The sequence below is a fragment of the Mesoplodon mirus genome, assembly GCF_964341445.2.
Source record: "Mesoplodon mirus genome assembly, chromosome: 12".
NCBI classification, from domain to species: domain Eukaryota; kingdom Metazoa; phylum Chordata; class Mammalia; order Artiodactyla; family Ziphiidae; genus Mesoplodon; species Mesoplodon mirus.
Genome location: NC_138988.1, coordinates 67,563,291 through 67,584,962, shown reverse-complemented (window position 1 = coordinate 67,584,962; position 21,672 = coordinate 67,563,291). Strand labels below are relative to the sequence as shown.

Sequence of the window (21,672 nt, the reverse complement as noted above, 5' to 3'; positions counted from 1 at the left end):
TTTACATTTAAGTTAATTATCGATATGTATGTTCCTATTCCCATTTTCTTAATTGTTTTGGGTTTGTTATTGTAGGTCTTTTCCTTCTCTTATGTTTCTTGCCTAGAGAAGTTCCTTCAGCATTTGTTGTAAAGCTGGTTTGGTGGTGCTGAACTCTCTCAGCTTTTCCTTGTCTGTAAATGTTTTAATTTCTCCATCAGATCTGAATGAGATCCTTGCTGGGTAGAGTAATCTTGGTTGCAGGTTTTTCTCCTTCATCACTTTAAATATGTCCTGCCACTCCCTTCTGGCTTGCAGAGTTTCTGCTGAAAGATCAGCTGTTAACCTTATGGGGATTCCCTTGTGTGTTATTTGTTGTTTTTCCCTTGCTGCTCTTAATATGTTTTCTTTGTACTTAATTTTTGATAGTTTGATTAATATGTGTCTTGGCGTGTTTCTCCTTGGATTTATCCTGTATGGGACTCTCTGTTCTTCCTGGACTTGATTAACTATTTCCTTTCCCATATTAGGGAAGTTTTCAACTATAATCTCTTCAAATATTTTCTCAGTCCCTTTCTTTTTCTCTTCTTTTTCTGGGACCCCTATAATTCGAATGTTGGTGTGTTTAGTGTTGTCCCAGATGTCTCTGAGAGTGTCCTCAGTTCTTTTCATTCTTTTTTCTTTATTCTCCTCTGCAGTAGTTATTTCCACTATTTTATCTTCCAGGTCACTTATCCATTCTTCTTCCTCAGTTATTCTGCTATTGATCCCTTCTAGAGTATTTTTAATTTCATCTATTGTGTTGTTCATTGTTGCTTGTTTCCTCTTTAGTTCTTCTAGGTCCTTGTTAACTGTTTCTTGCATTTTGTCTATTCTATTTCCAAGATTTTGGATCATCTTTACTATCATTATTCTGAATTCTTTTTCAGGTAGACTGCCTGGTTCTCCTCATTTGTTAAGTCTGGTGGGTTTTTATCTTGCTCCTTCATCTGCTGTGTGTTTTTCTGTCTTCTCATTTTGCTTATCTTACTGTGTTTGGGGTCTCCTTTTTGCAGGCTGCATGTTTGTAGTTTCCGTTGTTTTTGGTGTCTGTCCCCAGTGGCTAAAGTTGGTTCAGTGTGTTGTGTAGGCTTCCTAGTGGAGGGGACTAGTGCCTGTGTTCTGGTGGATGAGGCTGGATCTTGTCTTTCTGGTGGGCAGGTCCACGTCTGGTGGTGTGTTTTGGGGTGTCTGTGGCCTTATTATGATTTTAGGCAGCCTCTCTGCTAATGGGTGGCGTTGTGTTCCTGTCTTGCTAGTTGTTTGGCATAGGGTGTCCAGCACTGTAGCTTGCTGGTCGTTGAGTGAAGCTGGGTGTTGGTGTTGAGATGGAGATCTCTGGGAGATTTTCGCCATTTGGTATTATGTGGAGCTGGGAGGTCTCTTGTGGACCAGTGTCCTGAAGTTGGCTCTCCCACCTCAGAGGCAGAGCACTGACTCCTGGCTGCAGCACCAAGAGCCTTTCATCCACATGGCTCAGAATAAAAGGGAGAAAAAGTAGAAAGAAAGAAAGAAAGAGAGAGAGGGAGGGAGGGAGGAAGGAAAGAAGGAAGGAAGGAAGGGGATAAAATAAAATTAAGTTAAAATAAAGTTATTAAAATAAAAATTATTAAGAAAAAAATTTTTTTATAAAAACAAAAACGGACGGACAGAACCCTAGGACAAATGGTGAAAGCAAAGCTATACAGAGAAAATCTCACACAGAAGCATACACATACACACTCACAAAAAGAGGAAAAGGGGAAAAAATAATATATCTTGCTCTCAAAGTCCACCTCCTCAGTTTGGGATGATTCGTTGTCTTTTCAGGTATTCCACCGATGCAGGGTACATCAAGTTGATTGTGGAGATTTAATCCGCTGCTCCTGAGGCTGCTGGGAGAAATTTCCCTTTCTCTGCTTTGTTCGCACAGCTCCCGGGGTTCAGCTTTGGATTTGGCCCCGCCTCTGCATGTAGGTCGCCGGAGGGCGTCTGTTCTTCGCTCAGACAGGACGGGGTTAAAGGAGCAGCTGATTAGGGGGCTCTGGCTCACTCAGGCCAGTGGGGAGGGAGGGGCACAGATGCAGGGCGAGCCTGCAGCGGCAGAGGCCAGCGTGACGTTGCATCAGCCTGAGGCATGCCGTGCGTTCTCCCAGGGAAGCCGTCCCTGGACCACAGGACGCTGGCAGTGGCGGGCTGCACAGGCTCCCGGGAGGGGAGGTGTGGATAGTGACCTGTGCTCCCACACAGGCTTCTTGGTGACGGCAGCATTGGCCTTAGCGTCTCATGCCTGTCTCTAGGGTCCGTGCTGATAGCCGTGGCTCGCGCCAGCCCATCTCTGAAGCTCCTTTAAGCAGCGCTCTTAATCCCCTCTCCTCGCGCACCAGGAAACAAAGAGGGAAGAAAAAGTCTCTTGCCTCTTCGGCAGGTCCAGACTTTTTCCCAGACTCCCTCCCGGCTAGCCGTGGTGCACTAACCCCTTCAGGCTGTGTTCACGCAGCCAACCCCAGTCCTCTCCCTGCATCCCACCGAAGCCCGAGCCTCAGCTCCCAGCCCCGCCCGCCCCAGCGGGTGAGCAGACAAGCGTCTCGGGCTGGTGAGTGCTGGTCGGCACCGATACCCTGTGCAGGAATCTCTCTGCTTTGCCCTCCGCACCCCTATTGCTGTGCTCTCCTTCGTGGTTCCGAAGCTCCCCCAGTCCGCCACCCACAGTCTCTGCCCGCAAAGGGCTTCCTAGTGTGTGGAAACCTTTCCTCCTTCACAGCTCCCTCCCACTGGTGTAGGTCCCATCCCTATTCTTTTGTCTCTATTTATTCTTTTTTCTTTTGCCCTACCCAGGTACTTGGGGAGTTTCTTGCCTTTTGGGAGGTCTGAGGTCTTCTGCCAGCGTTCAGTGGGTGTTCTGTAGGAGTTGTTCCACGTGTAGGTGTATTTCTGATGTATCTGTGGGGAGGAAGGTGATCTCCGCGTCTTACTCTTCCGCCATCTTGCCCCTCCTCACTTATGTGACAGTAATTTTACTGTGCATCATTGGATTAATGACTTTTCTTGTGAGGAGAAGGGAAGAGCATTATCATATTAAATGAACATATTTGATCATATGATGCATTTTGATTTCAGAAATATTAAAAATGAGGTGAAAAGTAAGACTTACAGTGGAGGAGATATGTCCATTTCCTCGTCAGAAAAAATGTTTACATATATGCTGAAATTGTTTCAGATGAGTAATTCTTAAGGTTTTACTGAATTGTTATGTGATGGGAATTTTTAATAAGTGCTGTTGTGTACCCTTGCCACTGAAAGAGACCACAACATGTCTCTTATAAAATCAGGAAGCAAGCATAATTGCTTTCTATTCAAATCATGGTAAATATCTAAGTAATCAGTACAGCAGTCCCCCCCTTGTCCTTGGGGGAACATTTCAAGACCCCCAGTGGATGCCTGAAACCACGGATAGTGATGAACCCCATATATACTGTGGTTTTTCCTGCACATACATACCTATGATAAAGTTTAATTTATAAATTAGACACAATAAGAGATTAACAATAACTAATAATAAAATAGAGCAGTTATAACAATATGCTGTAATAAGAGTTATGTGAATGTGGTCTCTCCCTCCCTCTCTCCTTCTGTCTCTCTCTCTCAAAATATTTTATTGTTTATATTCACCCTTCTTGTGATGACGTGAGATGATAAAATACCTACAAGGAAGATCATTTGCTTTGGGTGATCCTGGATCATCAAGCCATGACAATGTGAATGGTTGGATATCAGGAGCAGATGATGTCGATGGTTGGGGGTTCTGGGTGGGATGGAGTGGGAAGGCATGAGATTTCATCACACCACTTAGAATGGTGTGCAGCTTAAAACTTATGAATTGTGTATTTCTGGAATTTTCCATTTAGTACTTTCAGATTGAGGTTGGCCTTGGGTAACTGAAACCACAGAAAACAAAACTGTGGGTGTGGGGGCTATATAAGTACTGAAAAATATGTGGTTTTTTTTTTTTTAACAGAATGGTGATTAGTGTCTAAAGTAATTGAAGTATAGGGCTTTTAAGCTTTATCTGGTATCTTAAGTTTTATGATGCACTTTATATTCTTTAATTATTGCTCGAAATGTAGCTGTTATTTTATTTTTTAAAACCTCCTATTAGGGGCCTCACTGGTGGCGCAGTGGTTGAGAATCTGCCTGCCAATGCAGGGGACACGGGTTCGAGCCCTGGTCTGGGAAGATCCCGCGTGCCGCAGAGCAACTAGGCCCGTGAGCCACAATTACTGAACCTGCGCATCTGGAGCCTGTGCTCCACAACAAGAGAGGCCATGATAGTGAGAGGCCCGCGCACTGCGATGAAGAGTGGCCCCCACTTGCCGCACCTAGAGAAAGCCCTCGCACAGAAACGAAGACCCAACACAGCCATAAATAAATAAATAAATAAATAAATAAATAAATAAATAAATAAATAAAAATTTTAAAAAAACACAAAAACCTCCTATTAGTCTTGCAGTTAACTGTAGGAATTTTTGAAGAGGGTATCTTTTTACTGAAAAGCAAATTCCATTCTCTTCCTGTAATGGTGCTTTGACATTAGCCGCACAATGCTCTAATGAGTTTTTCCTTGGAATGGCAAAGATATTTATCACTTAGAAATTAGTTCATTCTGTAATCTTTATCTTGAAAAAAAAATCCCTTTTTAAAAAACCCTCTTAATTTTTGTCCTTTTAACTTTAAAGAGCTTATGGTTTCCTTTCTTTACAAAGAGAACGTCAATGTCACACATTTGGCTCCAGGTAGGAATGCTTTGAGCCTCTGGATTTTACTTGGTTGTGATCAGTGTCCTTCCAGTTTCCTCTTATGATTTCTAAGAGTTTTGCTTGTACTTTGTTTTGAGATGGTCTTGAAAGTAATTGAATTCTACAGTGAGTCAGGCTTTGGCTTAGTAGCCACTTCAAAGTCATTTTTTCCTTTTTTAGTTTTACAATTGTCTTTTGTATTTAGAAATCAGAAGTGAATAGGAAAGCAGACCTTATCTGACCTAAGTCTTACTAAGACTTTAAAGAACATTTAATAATACATTTTATTTAACTTGGTATAGCCCAAATAGTATCATTTCAACGTGTGGCTGTAGTTCCACTTCAAGCACTCAGTAGCTACATGTGGCTAGTGGCCTGCAGCTCTGTAAACTCTGGTATGTTGTACCAATTTTTTTTGTTTTCTGTAACAAATTGTGTAGAATTAGTGGCCATCCTCTAAAGAATTTGCTACTGAAACCTTCTGGGCCTGGAGAGTTCTTTTTTTTTTTTTTTTTTTTTGGCGGTACGCGGGCCTCTCACTGCCGTGGCCTCTCCCACTGCGGAGCACAGGCTCCAGACCATGGCCCACGGGCCCAGCTGCTCTGCGGCATGTGGGATCCTCCCAGACCGGGGCACAAACCCGTGTCCCCTGCATCAGCAGGCGGACTCTCAACCACTGCGCCACCAGGGAAGCCCTTTCTTTTTTTTAATTATTTATTTTTGGCTGCATTGGGTCTTCCTTGCTGCACGTGAGCTTTCTCTAGTTGCAGCGAGCGGGGGCTACTCTTCGTTGCAGTGCGTGGGCTTCTCATTGTGGTGGCTTCTCTTGTTGTGGAGCACGGGCTCTTGGTGCACGGGCTCAGTAGTTGTGGCTTGTGGGCTCAAGAGCCCAGGCTCCGTAGTTGTGGTGCACGGGTTAGTTGCTCTGCGGCATGTGGGATCTTCCCAGACCAGGGCTTGAACCCATGTCCCCTGCATTGGCAGGCGGATTCTTCACCACTGAAGCCCTTCAGTTTATTTTTATAGTTATAGATTTGTTCAGGTTATGTTTCATCTTGGGTGACTTTGCGTAATTTCAAGGAATTGATCCTTTTCATTAAATCATTGAATTTATGTGTGTAGAATTGTTTGTACTATCCTTTATTATCGTTCTAATGCTTTCTGTGTCTGTAGTGATAACCCTCTCTTATTCTTGATATTCTGTGTCTCCTTTCTTTTTTTGTTTAATAATCTTGATAGATTTCTTAATTTTAAGAAAACCAGCTTTTGGTTTCATTGATTTTCCTCTGTTTTTCTGTTTTCAGTTACATGGATTTTTGCTTTTTATTCATTATTATTTTTTTATTTTATTTTATTTTCTATTTTTTTGGCTATGTTGGGTCTTCATTGCTGTGTGCGGGCTTTCTCTAGTTGTGGCGAGCGTGGCAACTCTTTGTTGCGGCGCGTGGGCTTCTCATTGTGGTGGCTTCTCTTGTTGCAGAGCACGGGCTCTAGAGCACAGTCTCAGTAGTTGTGGCGCACAGGCTTAGTTGCTCTGCGGCTTGTGGGATCTTCCCAGACCATGGCTCGAACCCGTGTCGCTGAATTGGCAGGTGGATTCTTAACCACTGCACCACCAGGGAAGTCCCTGGATTTCTGCTCTTAATTTTATTATTTCCCTCCTTCTGCTTGACTTGAGTTTATTTTTTTCTTTTTCTAGTGTCTTAAGATGGAAGCTTGGGGTCATTGATTTGAGACCTTTCTTTTATAATATAGGTATTTAATATTATTCTCTTAGTCTGTTTGGGCTGCCGTAATAAACTACTATAGACTGGGTGGCTTGTAAACAACAGAAATTTATTTCTTACATTTCTGGAGGCTGGGAAGTCTGAAATAGAGATGCTGGCAGATTCAGTGTCTACTGAGGGCTAGTCTCCTACTTCATAAGGTGGCCTTCTTGCTGTATCCTTTCTGGGATGTTTTTTAATAAGGATGCTAATGCCATTCATGAGGGCCCTACCCTCAGGACCTAGTCATCTCTCAGAGGCCCAACTTCAAAATACACTCACATTGGGGATTAAGTTTCAAAATAAAAATTTGGTGGGGGGGGATACAAATGTTTAGTCTATAACAACTGTAAATTCCCCTCAGAATGCTGCTTTTAGCTGCCTACCATAAATTTTGAAATACTGTATTTTCATTTTCATTCAGTTCAAAGTATTTCCTAATTTCCCTTGAGACTTCCTGTTTGACGCATGGATTATATTGAAGTATGTAGTTCAGTTTCCAAATATTTGGTAATTTTTCTGTTATCTCGTTTGATCATTTCTAGTTTAATTGTATCATGTTAAGAGAGCATACTTTGTATGATTTCAGTTCTTTTAAATTTGTTAAGGTGTTTATGACCCAGGAGATACACCCAAGAGATATTGTCTATCTTGGTGAGTATTTCATGTGTACCTCGAAAGGATGTGTATTTTGCTGTTGTTGGGTGGAGTGTTGTATAAATGTCAGATGTAGTTGGTTGATGCTGTTGTTCAATTTCTCTATATCTTTATAGATTTTTATTGGAGGGATCAACTGGTTCTATCCATTACTGAGAAAAGAGTGCTGAAGTCTCCAACTTCAGTCTTAGACTTGTCTGTTTCTCCTTTCAGTTCTGTCAGTTTTGGGTTCATGTATTTTGAAGCTTTGTCGTTAAGTGCATACACATTTAGGATTATGTCTTCAAGGTGCGTGACCCATTTATTATTGTGTAATGTCCCTCATTGTCGCTGGTAATTTTCTTCACTCTGAAGTCTGATACTATTATAGCCACTCTGGCTTTCTTTGATTAGTGTTTGCATGCTATATCTTTTCCTAGCCTTTTACTTTCAGCCTACCTATATTATTATATTTGGAGCTTCTTATAGACAGCATATAGTTAGGCTGGTTTTTTTTCCTTTCTGACAATCTCTTCTAATTGGTGTGTTTAGACTATTCACATTTACTATAGGTATTGATATATTTGAATTTAGTTCAACCATTTTATTATTTGAGGACTTTTAAATCAATTATATCACTAAACATATTTGTGATTAAGTTCTTTAAAAAATGTATTTGTCCTGATAATAAAAGAAATACATGACTTAGAAGATACAGAAAATATAAAGAAAAAAACATTTATTCTGAAATACAGATATAGACACTGTTAGTGTATGTATCCAAATATTAAAAGCATAAAAAATTTTGTTTTTCAAATTTGGTATTGTGCTACATATAATTGTGTAACCTAGTTTTTTCCTACTCACTAATATTTTAGAAACTTCCCCCTACTATTAACCAAAATGTTGTAGATTGTTCTTTCTTTTTCAGTTGAGATAAAGTTCACATAACAAGTTAACCACTTAAAGTGTACAATTCATTGGCATTTAGTACATTCACAGAATTGTGCAGCCATCATCTGTTTAGTTCCAACACATTTTTATTACCCCAAAAGGAAACTCCATACCCATTAAGCAGTCACTCCTCATTCATAGAGCCCCTGGTGACCACTAATGTACTTTTAGTCTCTATGGATTGATAATTCTTTTTGCTGTGTTGGGGCAAAGTATATAAATAGTGATCAAAAAATAAAATATATTAGACAGCCATCTCAAAAACAGAATCTGGGCTGCTTACTAAGAATGAACAAACCATAATTTACTTGGCTCACTTACAGTTAAATTCTTAAATATTCTTCTTTATTAAAGAAGGACAGTAGAGTAGCAGCGTGAACCTTGAAGTCATACCATCTGGGTTTGATTTCTACTTCAGCAGTGCAGTAGCAGTGTGACCTTTAGGAAATTATTTTATCTTTCAATGACTCAGTTTCTTCACCTATAAAATAAGGAAAACAGTCCTCACCTCATAGGGTTTTGAGGGAATTTGAGGAGTTAATGCATGTAAAAGCTTTTAGAACAGCACCTGGCCTGGTAAGCAATGAATAGGTGTTAGATGCTGCAGCTGCTACTGCTTCTTCTTCTTCTTCTTCTTGTTTTTCTTTTTATATATAAATTTATTTATTTTTGGCTGCGTTGGGTCTTCATTGCTGCACACGGGCTTTCTCTAGTTGCCATGAGCAGGGGCTACTATTCGTTGTGGTGTGTGGCTTCTCATTGCCGTGGCTTCTCTTGTTGCGGAGCATGGGCTCTAGGCGCGTGGGCATCAGTAGTTGTGGCATGTGGGTTCAGTAGTTGTGGCTCGCAGACTCAGTATTTGTGGCACACAGGCTTAGTTGCTCCACGGCATGTGGGAACTTTCTGGGCCAGGGCTTGAACCCACGTCCCCTGCATTGGCAGGTGGATTCTCAACCACTGCGCCACCAGGGAAGCCCCTTCTTCTTGCTATTAAAAGATATGACTATATTGTGAAACCTTACATGGTAATCCTTCCTCAACTGTTAACTTGTCTTATAAGAACTCTCTTAGTAAAGATTCCTTAAGGTTTTTCCATGTCAGATATTTCAGTGATCTCTTGACCTGGTGGCCTCTTCAGGGTGGAGTCAAAGATTCCAGGTCATAAAACAAGAAAGATGTTAAACATGTGGATACCCAAGGCAGAAGAATATGCAGCTTAATGTACACTGAAAATTATGCAGAGAATTAAAATTTACCAGAGCAGAAACCACCAGTGGAAACCTGTGGGAGCCAGTACTGGGGTAGAAAAACCAGAACTGTCATTGACAAATTGCTGGAGGTTCAGTGTGGACAAGCCTGAGAGATGAAGACTCTAGGAGTGTCCCCACACTTTCATGAGTTTTACCTCAAGAATCTCTACCAGGCTTTCCCAGTGAATATTGGAGGAAAAAAAAATCCCCTAATTCTTCTGGCAGGGAAGGGGGAAAGTAACTGTTTTAAAATTACCCAGAATATTGTCTGGGTAATATTTCCTGCCCTCAGGAGAAATTATTTTGCCAGAGCCTTACCTGCTGTGGGTTTATCAGAGCCTAACTGACCTAGAGGAAGGGAAATGCCCAACTCCAGTCCCCTTAGAAACTTTCAAAACTAAAAAGCAAAGAGAAAAAAGACTGGGAAAAGAAATGGAAAAGACTACCCAAGAACTGTGGGACAACTACAAAAGATGTAACATAAGCATAATTGGAATATTAGAAGGAGAAGAAAGAAAGGAACAGAAGAAATATTTAAAGTAATAATGACTGAGGGTGTTCCTAAATTAACATCAGACACCAAATCACAGATCTAGGAAGCTAAGAGAACACCAAGGAAAATAAATGCCCAAAAAACTACACATAGGTAAATCATATTCGTAATGCAGAAAATCAACAATAAAGAAAAAATCTTGAAAGAAGCCAGAGGAGAAAATCTGTTTACTGTTAGAGAAACAAAAATAAAAGTTATATATGACTTCTCCTCAGCAATCATGTAAGGAAGCAGAGAGTGAAGTGAAATATTTAAAATAGGGGGAAAAAAAACCTCCCAGCCTAGGATTTGGTACTTTGCAAAGTTATCCTTCAAAAGTTGAGGAGAAGTAATTTCTCAGACAAACCAAAATTAAGGGAATTTGTTGCCAGTAGTCTCCCCTTGCACGAAATGTGAAAGAAAGTTCTTCAGAGAGAAGGAAAACTGTAGGTCACAAACTCAGATCTATACAAAGAAAACACATTGGAGAATGAGTAAGTGAAGGTAGGATTTAAAGTCTTTTAAAAGTTTCTTATTCTTGTTTAAAAAGACTATTTATTTATTTAACATGGCTGCGCTGGGTCTTAGTTGCGGCACATGGGATCTTCGTTGCCGCATGCAAGATTTTCATTGCGTCATGTGGGATCTTTAGTTGCGTCATGCAGGATCTAGTTCCCTGACCAGGGATGGAACCCGGGCCCCCTGCACTGGGAGTGTGGAGTCTTAACCACTGGACCACCAGGGAAGTCCCTATTTTTCTTATTCTTAATTGATCTAATATAACAATTTGTTCAAAATAATAACAGCAACAGTGTAATCAGTTATGTATGCTTGTGTTCAATTATATGTGTGTGCATCTGTGTGTATACATACATATATATACATATGTGTGTGTGTGTGTATATATCTATATATATGAATACGTGAAATGAATGACAGCAGTGATACAAGGGACAGGAGGGAGAGATTAGGAGTATTTTGCTATTATATGATACCTGCACTATCCATGAAGTGGGTAGTGTCATTTATGATTTCACTTGGATTAGTTGTAACTGTACATTGCAAACTGACAACCTCATTAAAAGAAAAAAACCTAATTGTTATGCTAAGAAAGGAGAGAAAATGGAATCATGTAAAATGCTCAATTAAAACCTAAAAGGCAGAAAAAGAGTAGAAGAGAAAAATCAGACCAAAGAACAAGAGCAACAAATAGAAAACAGTAACAAATATGGTAGATATTAATCCCGCTATATCAATAACCACTTTTAAACCTCAGTAGTCTAAATGTACAAATGAAAGAGATTGTCAGAATGGATCACAAAACAAGACCCAACTCTACATTGTTTTCAAGAAAATTCTAATATAAATGTACATATACATTAAGAATAAAGGGATGGAGAAAGATGTACTGTGCTAACACTAATCCAAAGAAAGCAGAAGTAGCTATATTCAGTCAGAGCAGACTTCAGACCAAAGAAAATTATCAGGGATAAAGAGGGATAGTATATAATGATAAAGGGGTTAGTACTCCAGGAAGACATAAGAATTCTTAATGTATATGTGCCTAACGACAGGATATCAAACTCTGTGAGGCAAAACTGATAGAACTGAAAGAAATAGATGAAGTCTCCACTATTTTAGTTGGAGACTTCAACACTTTGTTATCAGAAATGGACAGACCCAGCAGGCAGAAAACCATAAGGACATAGTTGAGCTCAACAGCACCATCATTATGCTGGATATAATTGACATCTGCAGACTACTTCATCCAACAGCAGCAGAATACACATTCTTCTGAAGCTCACATGAAACTTTTCACCAAGGTAAACCAGATTCTGGGCCATAAAACACCTTAACAAACTTAAAAGAATAGAAGTTATACAATGTATCCTCTCACACCGCAATGGAATTAAACTAGAAAGCAACAACAGAAAGATAGTGGAAGAATCCCCACACTTGAATAACATATGGATCAAAGAAGAAATCTCGAGAAATCTAAAAATACTTTGAACTAAATGAAAATGAGAATAACACCTATCAGGATTGTGAAATGCAGCTAAAGCAGTTCTCAGAGGGGAATTTATAGCATTGAATACATATGTTAGAAAAAAAGACAAACCTAAAATCTATAAGCTTCCACTTTTGGAAACTAGAAAAATAAGAGCAAATTAAATCAGAAGAAAAATATAGATTAGAGCAGAAGGCAGTGAAATTGCAAATAGAAAACCAATAGAGAAAATCAATAAAACCTAAAACTGGTGTTTTGAAAAGATTGATTTAAGTCAGTAACCTCTGGCCAGGCTAAGAAAAAAAGGGATAAGATACAAATTACTAAAATCAGAAATGAAAGAGAGAACATCACTACAGATCCCATGCACATTCAATGGATAATAAAGGAATATTATGAGCAAGTCATGTTGGTAACAAACAGATGTAATGACCATAAATTTGATAACTTAGGTGTAACGGACCGATTTCTTGAAAGGTGCAATCTGCCAGAGCTCACCCAAGAAGAAATAAACAATCTGTATAGGCCATATCTATTGAAGAAATTAAACCAACAATTAATAACCTTACAAAACAGAAAGTGCCAGGCTCAGATGAGTTCACTGGTGAATTCTACCGGACATTTAAGGAAGAAATTTTACCACTACTCTGGAATCTCTTCCAGAAGAGTGAAGCAGAAAGAATACTTTCTGACTCATTCTATGAGGCCAGCATTACCCTAATGCCAAAACCAGACAGATAGTACAAGGAAAGAAAATCATAGACCATTATCTCTCATGAACATAGATGCAAAAATCATCAACAAAATATTAGCAAATCAAATCCAACAATGTGTAAGAAGAATAACATACGCTATGACCAAATGAGATTTATCCCAGACATGCAAGGCTGGTTCAACTTTCAAAAATCAATTAATATAACCCATTATATCAACAGGCTAAGAAGAAAAGTCACATGTTCATATCAATAGATACAGAAAAACCATTTGTTAAAATCCAACACCTATTTGTGATTAAACTCTCAGGAAACTAGGAAGAAAGGAGGGGATCTGTCTCTACTTGATAAAGACTATTTACAAAAAATCTTCAGCCAATATCATACTTAATGATGAGAAATTAGAAGTTTTCAGCTCAGATCAGAAGTGAGGCAAAGGAAAGTCCACTGCTTTTCAACATCGTACTGGAAGTCTTAGCTAGTGCAATAAGACAATTAAAGGAAATAAAAAATATTCAGATTGGGAAGGAGGAAGTAAAACCGTCTTTTTTTTGCAGATGGCAAAATTGGAAAGAATCAACAATAAAATATCCTGGAACTAATAAGCAACAAGGTTGCAGGATACAAGATTGATTTACAAAAATTAAACGCTTTCCTATAAACCAGCATGAACACGTTGAATTTGAAATTAAAAACATTACCATTTATGTTTTTATCCCCCCAAAATAAAGTACTTAAATGTAAAGCTATCCAAGTGTGAACAAGATCTCTATGAGGAAAACAACAAAATTCTGATGAAAAGAATCTGAGAAGAACTAAGTAAGTGAAGAGATATTTCATGTTCATGGATAGGAAGACTCAGTATTTTCAAGATATTTGTTCTTCCCAGCTTGATGTGCAGATTGAACACAGTCCCAATCGAAATCCCAGCAAGTTATTTTGTGGAAATCAACAAACTGATTCTAAGTTATATACAGAAAGGCAAAAGACCCAGAGTAGCCAATTCAGCAATGGAGAACAACAAAATTGGAGAATGGACACTCTCTGACTTCAAGACTTCCTATAAAGTAACCAAGATATTGTGGTAGTGGTGAAAGAATAAACAGATAGATAATTGGAACAGAAGAGAGAACCCAGAAATGGACTGACACAAATATAGTCAACTGATCTTTGACAAAGGAGCAAAGACAATACACTGGAGAAAAGGTATTCTTTTTTTTTTTTTTTTTTGCGGTACGTGGGCCTCTCACTGTTGTGGCCTCTCCCGCCGCGGAGCACAGGCTCCGGACGCGCAGGATCAGCGGCCATGCCTCACAGGCCCAGCCGCTCCGCAGCATGTGGGATCCTCCCGGACCGGGGCACGAACCCGCGTCCCCTGCACCGGCAGGCGGACTCTCAACCACTGCGCCACCAGGGAAGCCCCGAGAAAATGTATTCTTTTCAACAAACGGTGCCAGATCAAGTAGACATCTACATGTAAAAAAAATGAATCTACACACAGGTCTTACATGCTTCACAAATATGAACTCAAAATGGATTATAAATCTAAACATAAAATTCAAAACTGTAAAACTCCTAGAAGATAACATAGGCAGAAACCTAGATGATCTTGGGTATGGCAATAACTTTTTTTGGTTGTGCCTCACAGCTCATCAAACCAGAGCCCTCGACAATGAAAGCATGGAGTCCTAACCATCGGATTGCCAGGGAATTTCCCATGACTTTTTTTTTTTAATTGAAGTATAGTTGATTTACAATATTGTGTTTCAGGTGTGCAGCAGAGTGAATTGATTATAGACAATGACTTTTTAAATGTAACACCAAAGGGGCATGATCTAAAGAAAGAATTGATAATCTGGAGTTCATTAAAATTAAAAACTTATGTTCTGTGAAAGTTATTGTCAAGAGAACGAGAAGACTGGCCACAGACTGGGAGAAAACATTTGTAAAAGACACATCTGATAAAGGACTATTATCCAAAATATACAGAAAGCTCTTAAAACTCAATAAAAAACAAACAACTCAAAAAACAAGCAAAAAAGAGTTGAACTGACATCTCACCGAAGAAGATATACAGGTGCAAATAAGCATATAAAAAGATGTTCAACATTATGTCATTAGAGAGTTGCAAATTAAACTAAGTTACCACTACCTACCTGTTAGAATGGCTAAAATCTGGAACACTGACAATGCCAAATGCTGACAAGAATGTGGAGCAACAGAAACTCTCATTTATTGCTGGTGAGAATGCAAAGTGGTACAGTCACTTTGTTAGGCAGTTTGGCAGTTTCTTACAAAACTAAAATATTCTTACCATATTTATAGCAGTTATATTCATAACTGCCAAAACTTGGAAGCAATCAAAACATCCTTCAGTAGGTGAATGGATAAATAAACTTTGGTACATCTAGACAGGGGAATACTATCCAGCACAAAAAAGAAATGAGCTTTCACTTCATGAAAAGATACAGAACACCCTTAAGTGCGTATTTCTATGTGAAAGAAACCAATCTGAAAAGGCTACATACTGTATGATTCCAACTATATAATATTTTAGAAAACGCAAAACCGTGGAAACAGTCAGTGGTTACCAGGGGCTAGGGGAGGGAGGGATGAATAGGCAGAGCACAGAGGATTTTTAGGGCAGTGAAACTATTCTGTGATACTATAGTGATGGAAACATGTCATTATACATTTATTAAAACCCATAGAATGTGCAACACAAGAGTGAACTCTGACGTAAACTATGGACTTTGAATGATAATGATGTGTCTGTGTAGATTCATCAGTTGTAACAAATACAGCACTTTTATGTGGGATATTGATAGTAAAGGAGATTTTATGTATGTGGAGACAGAGAGTATATTCTCAGTTTTGCTGTGAACCTACATCTTCTAAAAATAAAGTCTTAAAAATAATGAAGTCTATTAAAACTTATTTTCAATAATAAAAAATAGTAAACATTAGGAAATAATAACTTTCTAGGTCAAATGGTGTCTGAAGGGGCTTTCCCAGATATGCAGTATTTTAACTAAAAAGATTCAGATTGGTGACAGGGTATCACATTTCCAGATTGCAGTAAATAAGCATAAACTCTGGTTGAGCATGACTAATGCAGTTTGGCATGAGTTGAGGGTTCTGTGTGCAAAAGAGTGGGAGGTAGATTGAAGGTGATGGTACTCTGAAGAATATTTACACCCACAGGTCATCTGGAAGAGAGATGAGCAGCAGAATGTCATGGCCCAGACTAAAAGGCCCAATGCACTGTACCTCTGCTGTGAGAGGGTGGCGAGGGTGGCTCCCTTTGTAGGACTGGGAAGTCCCGATGGCCATGAGTGAGTCCCAAGACCCCCTGTGTGTGGATGCTGCTACTGTGTGTGGAACCAATAGTCATTGGTTCCCTCAAAGCTCTGTGCCCAGATTCAAGCCAGGGAAATTTTTGGCCTGTTAATAAGGGCCTGCAGTGGAAATGAAGAGGAAGGTATACTTAGGAAGATTGAGTAGGACCAAAGAGATGAAGAAAGTGAAAAATGAGAAAAATGAAAGGAGAATGAAGACGTTCTGCTTTGTCTCTGTCTGACTCTGACTTGTCAGTGAATGTGACGTCTGTAATGTAGTTCTCTTTGGAGAGAATGTTGAGGGGGAGGGGTATCTATTTTCTTTGTTTTGCTAGTTCTCACATTGTTCCAGCTAGGATGATGATGTTGACTGGGAGCAGTTTCCCTGAAGCCACAAACAAAGCCCATCCTCTTTTAGGAGGAGGGGGAAGGGAGAGTTGATGTAGTACATTATCAGAGATCTCACCAAGGATAACTAATTACCATCAGTAATGCTGTTCTACCCTTTTTGTCCATGATTATGTCAAAGATAGCGTTTGAGTTTCTTAAAAAAGACAGATGGGGCTATGTCTTGTTATTATGCTTTTTAGTATTCAAAACATACATAGTACCTCTGCAGAAAGATATCAGAGTCCTAAGTTAAACCTTACTTTAAAGCACATGTACCAAGAAGAACAGACCTTTTTCTCTCTTTTTTTAATGGAACTACTTAAGGTTGAATTAAGTAAATCAGTTGCTAGTCTAAAATTTGACTTTCTGGTTCTTGAACTAAATACTTGGAAGTACTTCTTCTGTTCAAATATTCTATTTTAAATTACCCTTTGGTAAAAATACTACAGATAAGAAGCAAGCACCAAGTGTGTCACAATCAGATTGGTTGAGAAATGCAGCAGAAGTAGTGAAGGAATGAGAATTCGAGCCATTTTTCTCCCTATTTGCATGTAAAATGGACAATATTTAAATGTTAAGCCCTTTTATCCAATGTTACATTTAAGTGCTTTTCAAAGTTAATGCAAAATGATTGTTAAAATGCCAGGTTTTTTTGTTTGTTTGTTTTTTGGGGTTTTTTGCGGTACGCGGGCCTCTCACTGTTGTGGCCTCTGCCGTTGTGGAACACAGGCTCGGGCCATGGCTCACGGGCCCAGCTGCTCCGCGGCACGTGGGATCCTCCCGGACCAGGGCACGAACCTGTGTCCCCTGCACCGGCAGGCGGACTCCCAACCACTGCGTCACCAGGGAGACCCTAAAATGCCAGTTTTAATCTGTATATTTTTTGCCAGTTACATACGTTTGGCTCTTAATGTGCTATAGTTTTGATTCCCTGTGTTACCCTTAAAACATAATTATACTTTGAGATTTAAATTAGCAATTTAAGTTGCTTAAACATACTTTCATGCTATATTTTCTGCAATTGTGCTATCATCCACTCAGTTATACTTTATTAGTAGGCTATAAAATTTCAAATTATTAAGATGTTAATATTTCCATCTTTTCTGCCAGGAATATTTGTCTCCGTAAGTACTCTCTCTTTCCTGGTTGGCGGAACACTCAAAACTGACCAGGGGTGGGGGGAAAGTGCTGCCTGATGTTATAGATAAGTACTAGTCCAGGAGTTAATAGATCTGACCTCTGGTTTTGATTCTGACACATAATATATTAGTGATTGACCTTGAGCAACTAATTTAAAGTTACTGGGCCTCAGGGTTTTGTTTGTTTGAATTGTGGTGAAATACACATAACAGTTTACCATCTTAACCATTTTTAAGTATACAGGTCAGTGGCATTAAGCTCGTTCACGTTTGTTATACAGCCATCATCACCATCTATCTCCAGAACTCTTGCAAAACTGAAACTCTGTACCTATTAAATAATAACTCGTCTTCTCCCTGTCCCTCCAGGCCCTGACAGCCACCATTCTACTTCCTGTCTCTGAATTTGACTATCTGGGTACCTCATATAAGTGGTATCACACAGTTTTTGCCCTTTTGTGACTGGCTTTTATTTCAGTTCATGTTAAAAGTTCATCCAAGTTGTAACATGGTTGAGAATTTTCCAACTTTACAAGGCTGAATAATCCATTGTATGTATATCCCACAGTTTTAAAATCATTTATCTATCAATGTACACTTCGATTGCTTCTACCTTTTGGTATTATGAATAATGCTGTTATGAAAACGGGTATACAAATATCTCTTTGAAACTCTGCTTTTAGTTCTTTTGGGTATATACCTAGAAATGGGATTGCTGGACCATGTGGCAACTCTATTTTTAATTTTTTAAGGAAATGCCATACTGGTTTCCATAGTGGCTGTACCATTTTACCTTCCCACCAGTGTGCAAGGGTTCCAGTTTCTCCACATCCTTGCCCAGACTTGTTAGTTTCTGTTTTTTTGACAGTAGCCATCCTAATGAGTGTGAGGTAGTATCTCATTATGGTTTTGATTTGTAGTTCCCTAATGATGAATGATATCGAGCATCTTTACCTGTGCTTTTAGGTCCTTCAGTTTATTCACGTCCTTTGCCCATTTTTCACTCCAGCGTGAATACTTTTATATAACGGAAGGAAAATAAGCCACATATCTTGAAGATGAATCCGTTGAGAAGATAATAGTAAATTTTTAAAAGGAGATTTCTATAGTCAGTTGACTATGCCATTCACATTAAAACTCTCACAATTGTAAAGGGTTTTTGTTTTTGTTTTAATGTACAAAGAGCTAGCATTCTTTCTGTGGTAAGGTAGATGTCCTGGATGACCCATTCAAGAAGTTGGCTTAGTCCAACTTAATGAAGCCTATATCCTTCGTGTACTGTTGGAAACACTGGTGGTACATATTGAGGCTGTACTTTTGGATCAGACTGTGCAGGTTTGAGCAGATGCAGCAAGAGCAAGAACCCTGGCCTGATTTTCTTGGATGGTTTCATTAGAGCTGCTGGTGACCCATCTTGCTTTCTCGTATGCAGCGAGGCAAAAGGCCCTTTGCCCATTTTAAAATCAGGTTATTAGTTTTATTTTGTAGGAGTTCTTTATATATTTTGGATATTTGCCCATTATCAGATATTGATTTGTAAATATTTTCTCCATTTGGTGTTTGCCTTTGCACTCTGTTGATTGTGTCCTTTGATGCACAAAAGTTTTAATTTTGATGTAGTCCAGTTTATCTTTTTTCTTTGGTTGCCTGTGCTTTTGGAGTCAAATCCAAGAAATCACTTTCAAATCCAGTGTCATGAAGTTTTCCTTCTGTTTTCTCTCAGAGGTTTAGTTTGTACATTTAGATCTTTGATCCATTTTGAGTTAATTTTTGTATATGGTGTAAGGTAAGGATCCAAATTCATGTTTTTGCATGTGGATATCCAGTTTTCTCAACACCATTTGTTGAAAAGACTTCCCTTCCCCATTGAATGCTCTTAGTATTCTTGTCAAAAATCATTTGACCATAAATGTGAGTGAATTTATTTTTGAGCTCTCCATTCTATTCCATGGTCTATATGTCTGTCTTTCTGCCAGTACCACACTATTTTGATTACTGTAGTTTTGTAGTAAGTTTTGAAATCAAGAAGTGTGAGACCTCTAACTTTGTACTTCTTTTTCAAAATTATTTGGCTCTTAGTGATGCTGAGATCAATCAAAGGGTTCAAGTGGTGACAGCCTGATCCCTCCAAAGGTCCTCCCCATCAACCAACCTTTTGTCTAATGGTTTTGTTCATTGATTATTGCTTGAATCATTTCAATTAGGGATTACAAAGTGGCAATTTTTTCCCACATATACTAGCTAGAGTAGTTTTGGGCGGAGGAAACATTTATTTATCAACAATGACTTATTTTCCTGCAATTCAGTTTTACAAATAAGGCTAGATTAAATGCTTAATTCTTTACCTTTAATTGCCAGTTCTTTAGAGTAAGGGTTTGGTGCTTTATTTACTTTCAGTGAAACTAGTGAATGAAGAGGAGGATTAAAGATTATATTCCCTTTTTATAGGTATCATAAACTCTTAGATTTTATATAGGAAACCTGTTTTACTGTTATTGGTAGAGTCCTCCAGTGACAGTTAGACATAGGCAATCTTCAGACATTACTGTTAGCATTGAATCTAACTTCCAACAGTGCAACACAGTAAACATTTTTTTTAATGTCACACTGCTAAGTACTTCTGCATAAATAATTTCCTTTCTTTTTTTAAAAAATAATTTTCTATTGAGCACCTATCCTGTGCCAATCACCATCCTAGGAAAATTATTTTTAATCTCCAATTCTTACTCTTGTCCCCCTTTGACCTAGTGTGTTGGGTTTTTTTTTTTTTTCTTGAATATGTAGAACATTTCTATTATCCTAAGTCTCAATTTAGGAATGATATATTTAGAAAGGTCTCCCCCCCGTTCTGTTCCCTTCAGATAGTGCCTTCCTCCTCCTATAGGTGCTCATTTTTATTTATTCATTTATAGATTATCCATTCAGTGTTGCCTTTTGTTTTGTTTTGCAGACACCAGCAAATGTATATAAATGTGTCCTTTTTCTTACAAAGAAGTGTCATAACTATAGATATTGATCTGCATCTTACTTTTTTTCACTTCATAATTATATTCTAGAGATCACTGTAGAAACATTCATTCCTTTTTATGGCTGTGGCATATCCCCTCAGGTAGATATGTCTTTATTTTTCTAGCTTAGTCCCCACTGATGGACATTTGAGTTATTTTAAACTTCTTCCAATATAAAATTAAAAATTAAAAAAAATCCTTTGGAGATGTAATATTGGCACACATTATTGTTTTACATGCCTTGAAACAACTATAGATTGGATTGATTTAAAAAATTCTTGCTTTTACATATAATGTAATATTATTAATTTTCCTCCTCCAGCTTCTTCCCCATTTCTCTGCTCTCTTTCATAGCAGAAGTCCTTCGAACATTTAGTATCAGTAATGGCTATCTCCACCTCCTGTTTCCTAGTCTCACGAATTTTTTCCGTTCAGGCTTCTGTCCCTACCATACCACTAAAACTGCTGCTCTTTTCAAAATCACCAGTGACCTGCATGATACTACATCCAGTGCTTTGTTCTCAGTTTTCAACTTACTTGATTTATTAGCTGCATTGGACCCACTTAATAACTCTGTTTTCCTTGAAACACTTTTGTCATTAGGCTTCTAGAATACTATATACTCCTAGTTTTTCTTTATTCTTGGGGCTGCTCCTTCTTTCTTTTTTTGACCTCCTTATCCTTGAATTCACTCCTCTTTCCTTATGTTATCAGCTGGTGGGGAGGGCAGTTGTACAGGAAGGGAAGACTCATAGGAAGGGGTGGAGTCTCTGCTTCTAGGAGTTGAGGCTGGGAGGGGGAAGAGAGGAAGGCGTCTGGGTTCAGAGATCACCTGAAACAAGGCTTTAGTCTGAAAAAACCAGATAGACATACGTGGTGAGGGAAGGCACTCCAGGTGACCTGTGGGATGCCGTGCGGTAAGAGGGAGGAGGGAAGCAGCTTCTGTAAGGTTGGGTTCCTGCTGAACGATTCTGAGGAGGCTCTAGGGAAGTGGGATCAATTTTGGATTGGCTGCTGTTTCTGAGGCAGGACTAGAAGTGAGGATTAATTAGGGCTTGGGTGCTGTCGTGGGTGGCAGTTGGGTATCCTTAGTAATAGATGGCTGTAACAAAGCTGGTCTGGGGACATCGTTGGTAAGAAAGCAG

The 21,672-nt window shown here is 39.0% G+C and overlaps 1 protein-coding gene across 3 annotated transcripts in view; it reads left to right on the top strand.

Annotated features, from left to right (window-relative positions):
* The window catches only part of ILRUN (inflammation and lipid regulator with UBA-like and NBR1-like domains), a 119,249-nt gene that overhangs the window by 66,315 nt on the left and 31,262 nt on the right, over positions 1-21,672 (top strand). The window contains exon 4 of one of the 3 annotated variants that reach the window (XM_082639757.1): positions 13,210-13,869. The exons of the other annotated variants lie outside the window; for them this stretch is intronic. Within the exon in view, the coding sequence (XP_082495883.1) occupies positions 13,210-13,238 (29 nt within the window). The 3' untranslated portion in view covers positions 13,239-13,869. Of the gene's footprint in view, positions 1-13,209; positions 13,870-21,672 lie in introns of those variants that run through there. 3 annotated transcript variants of the gene reach the window in all.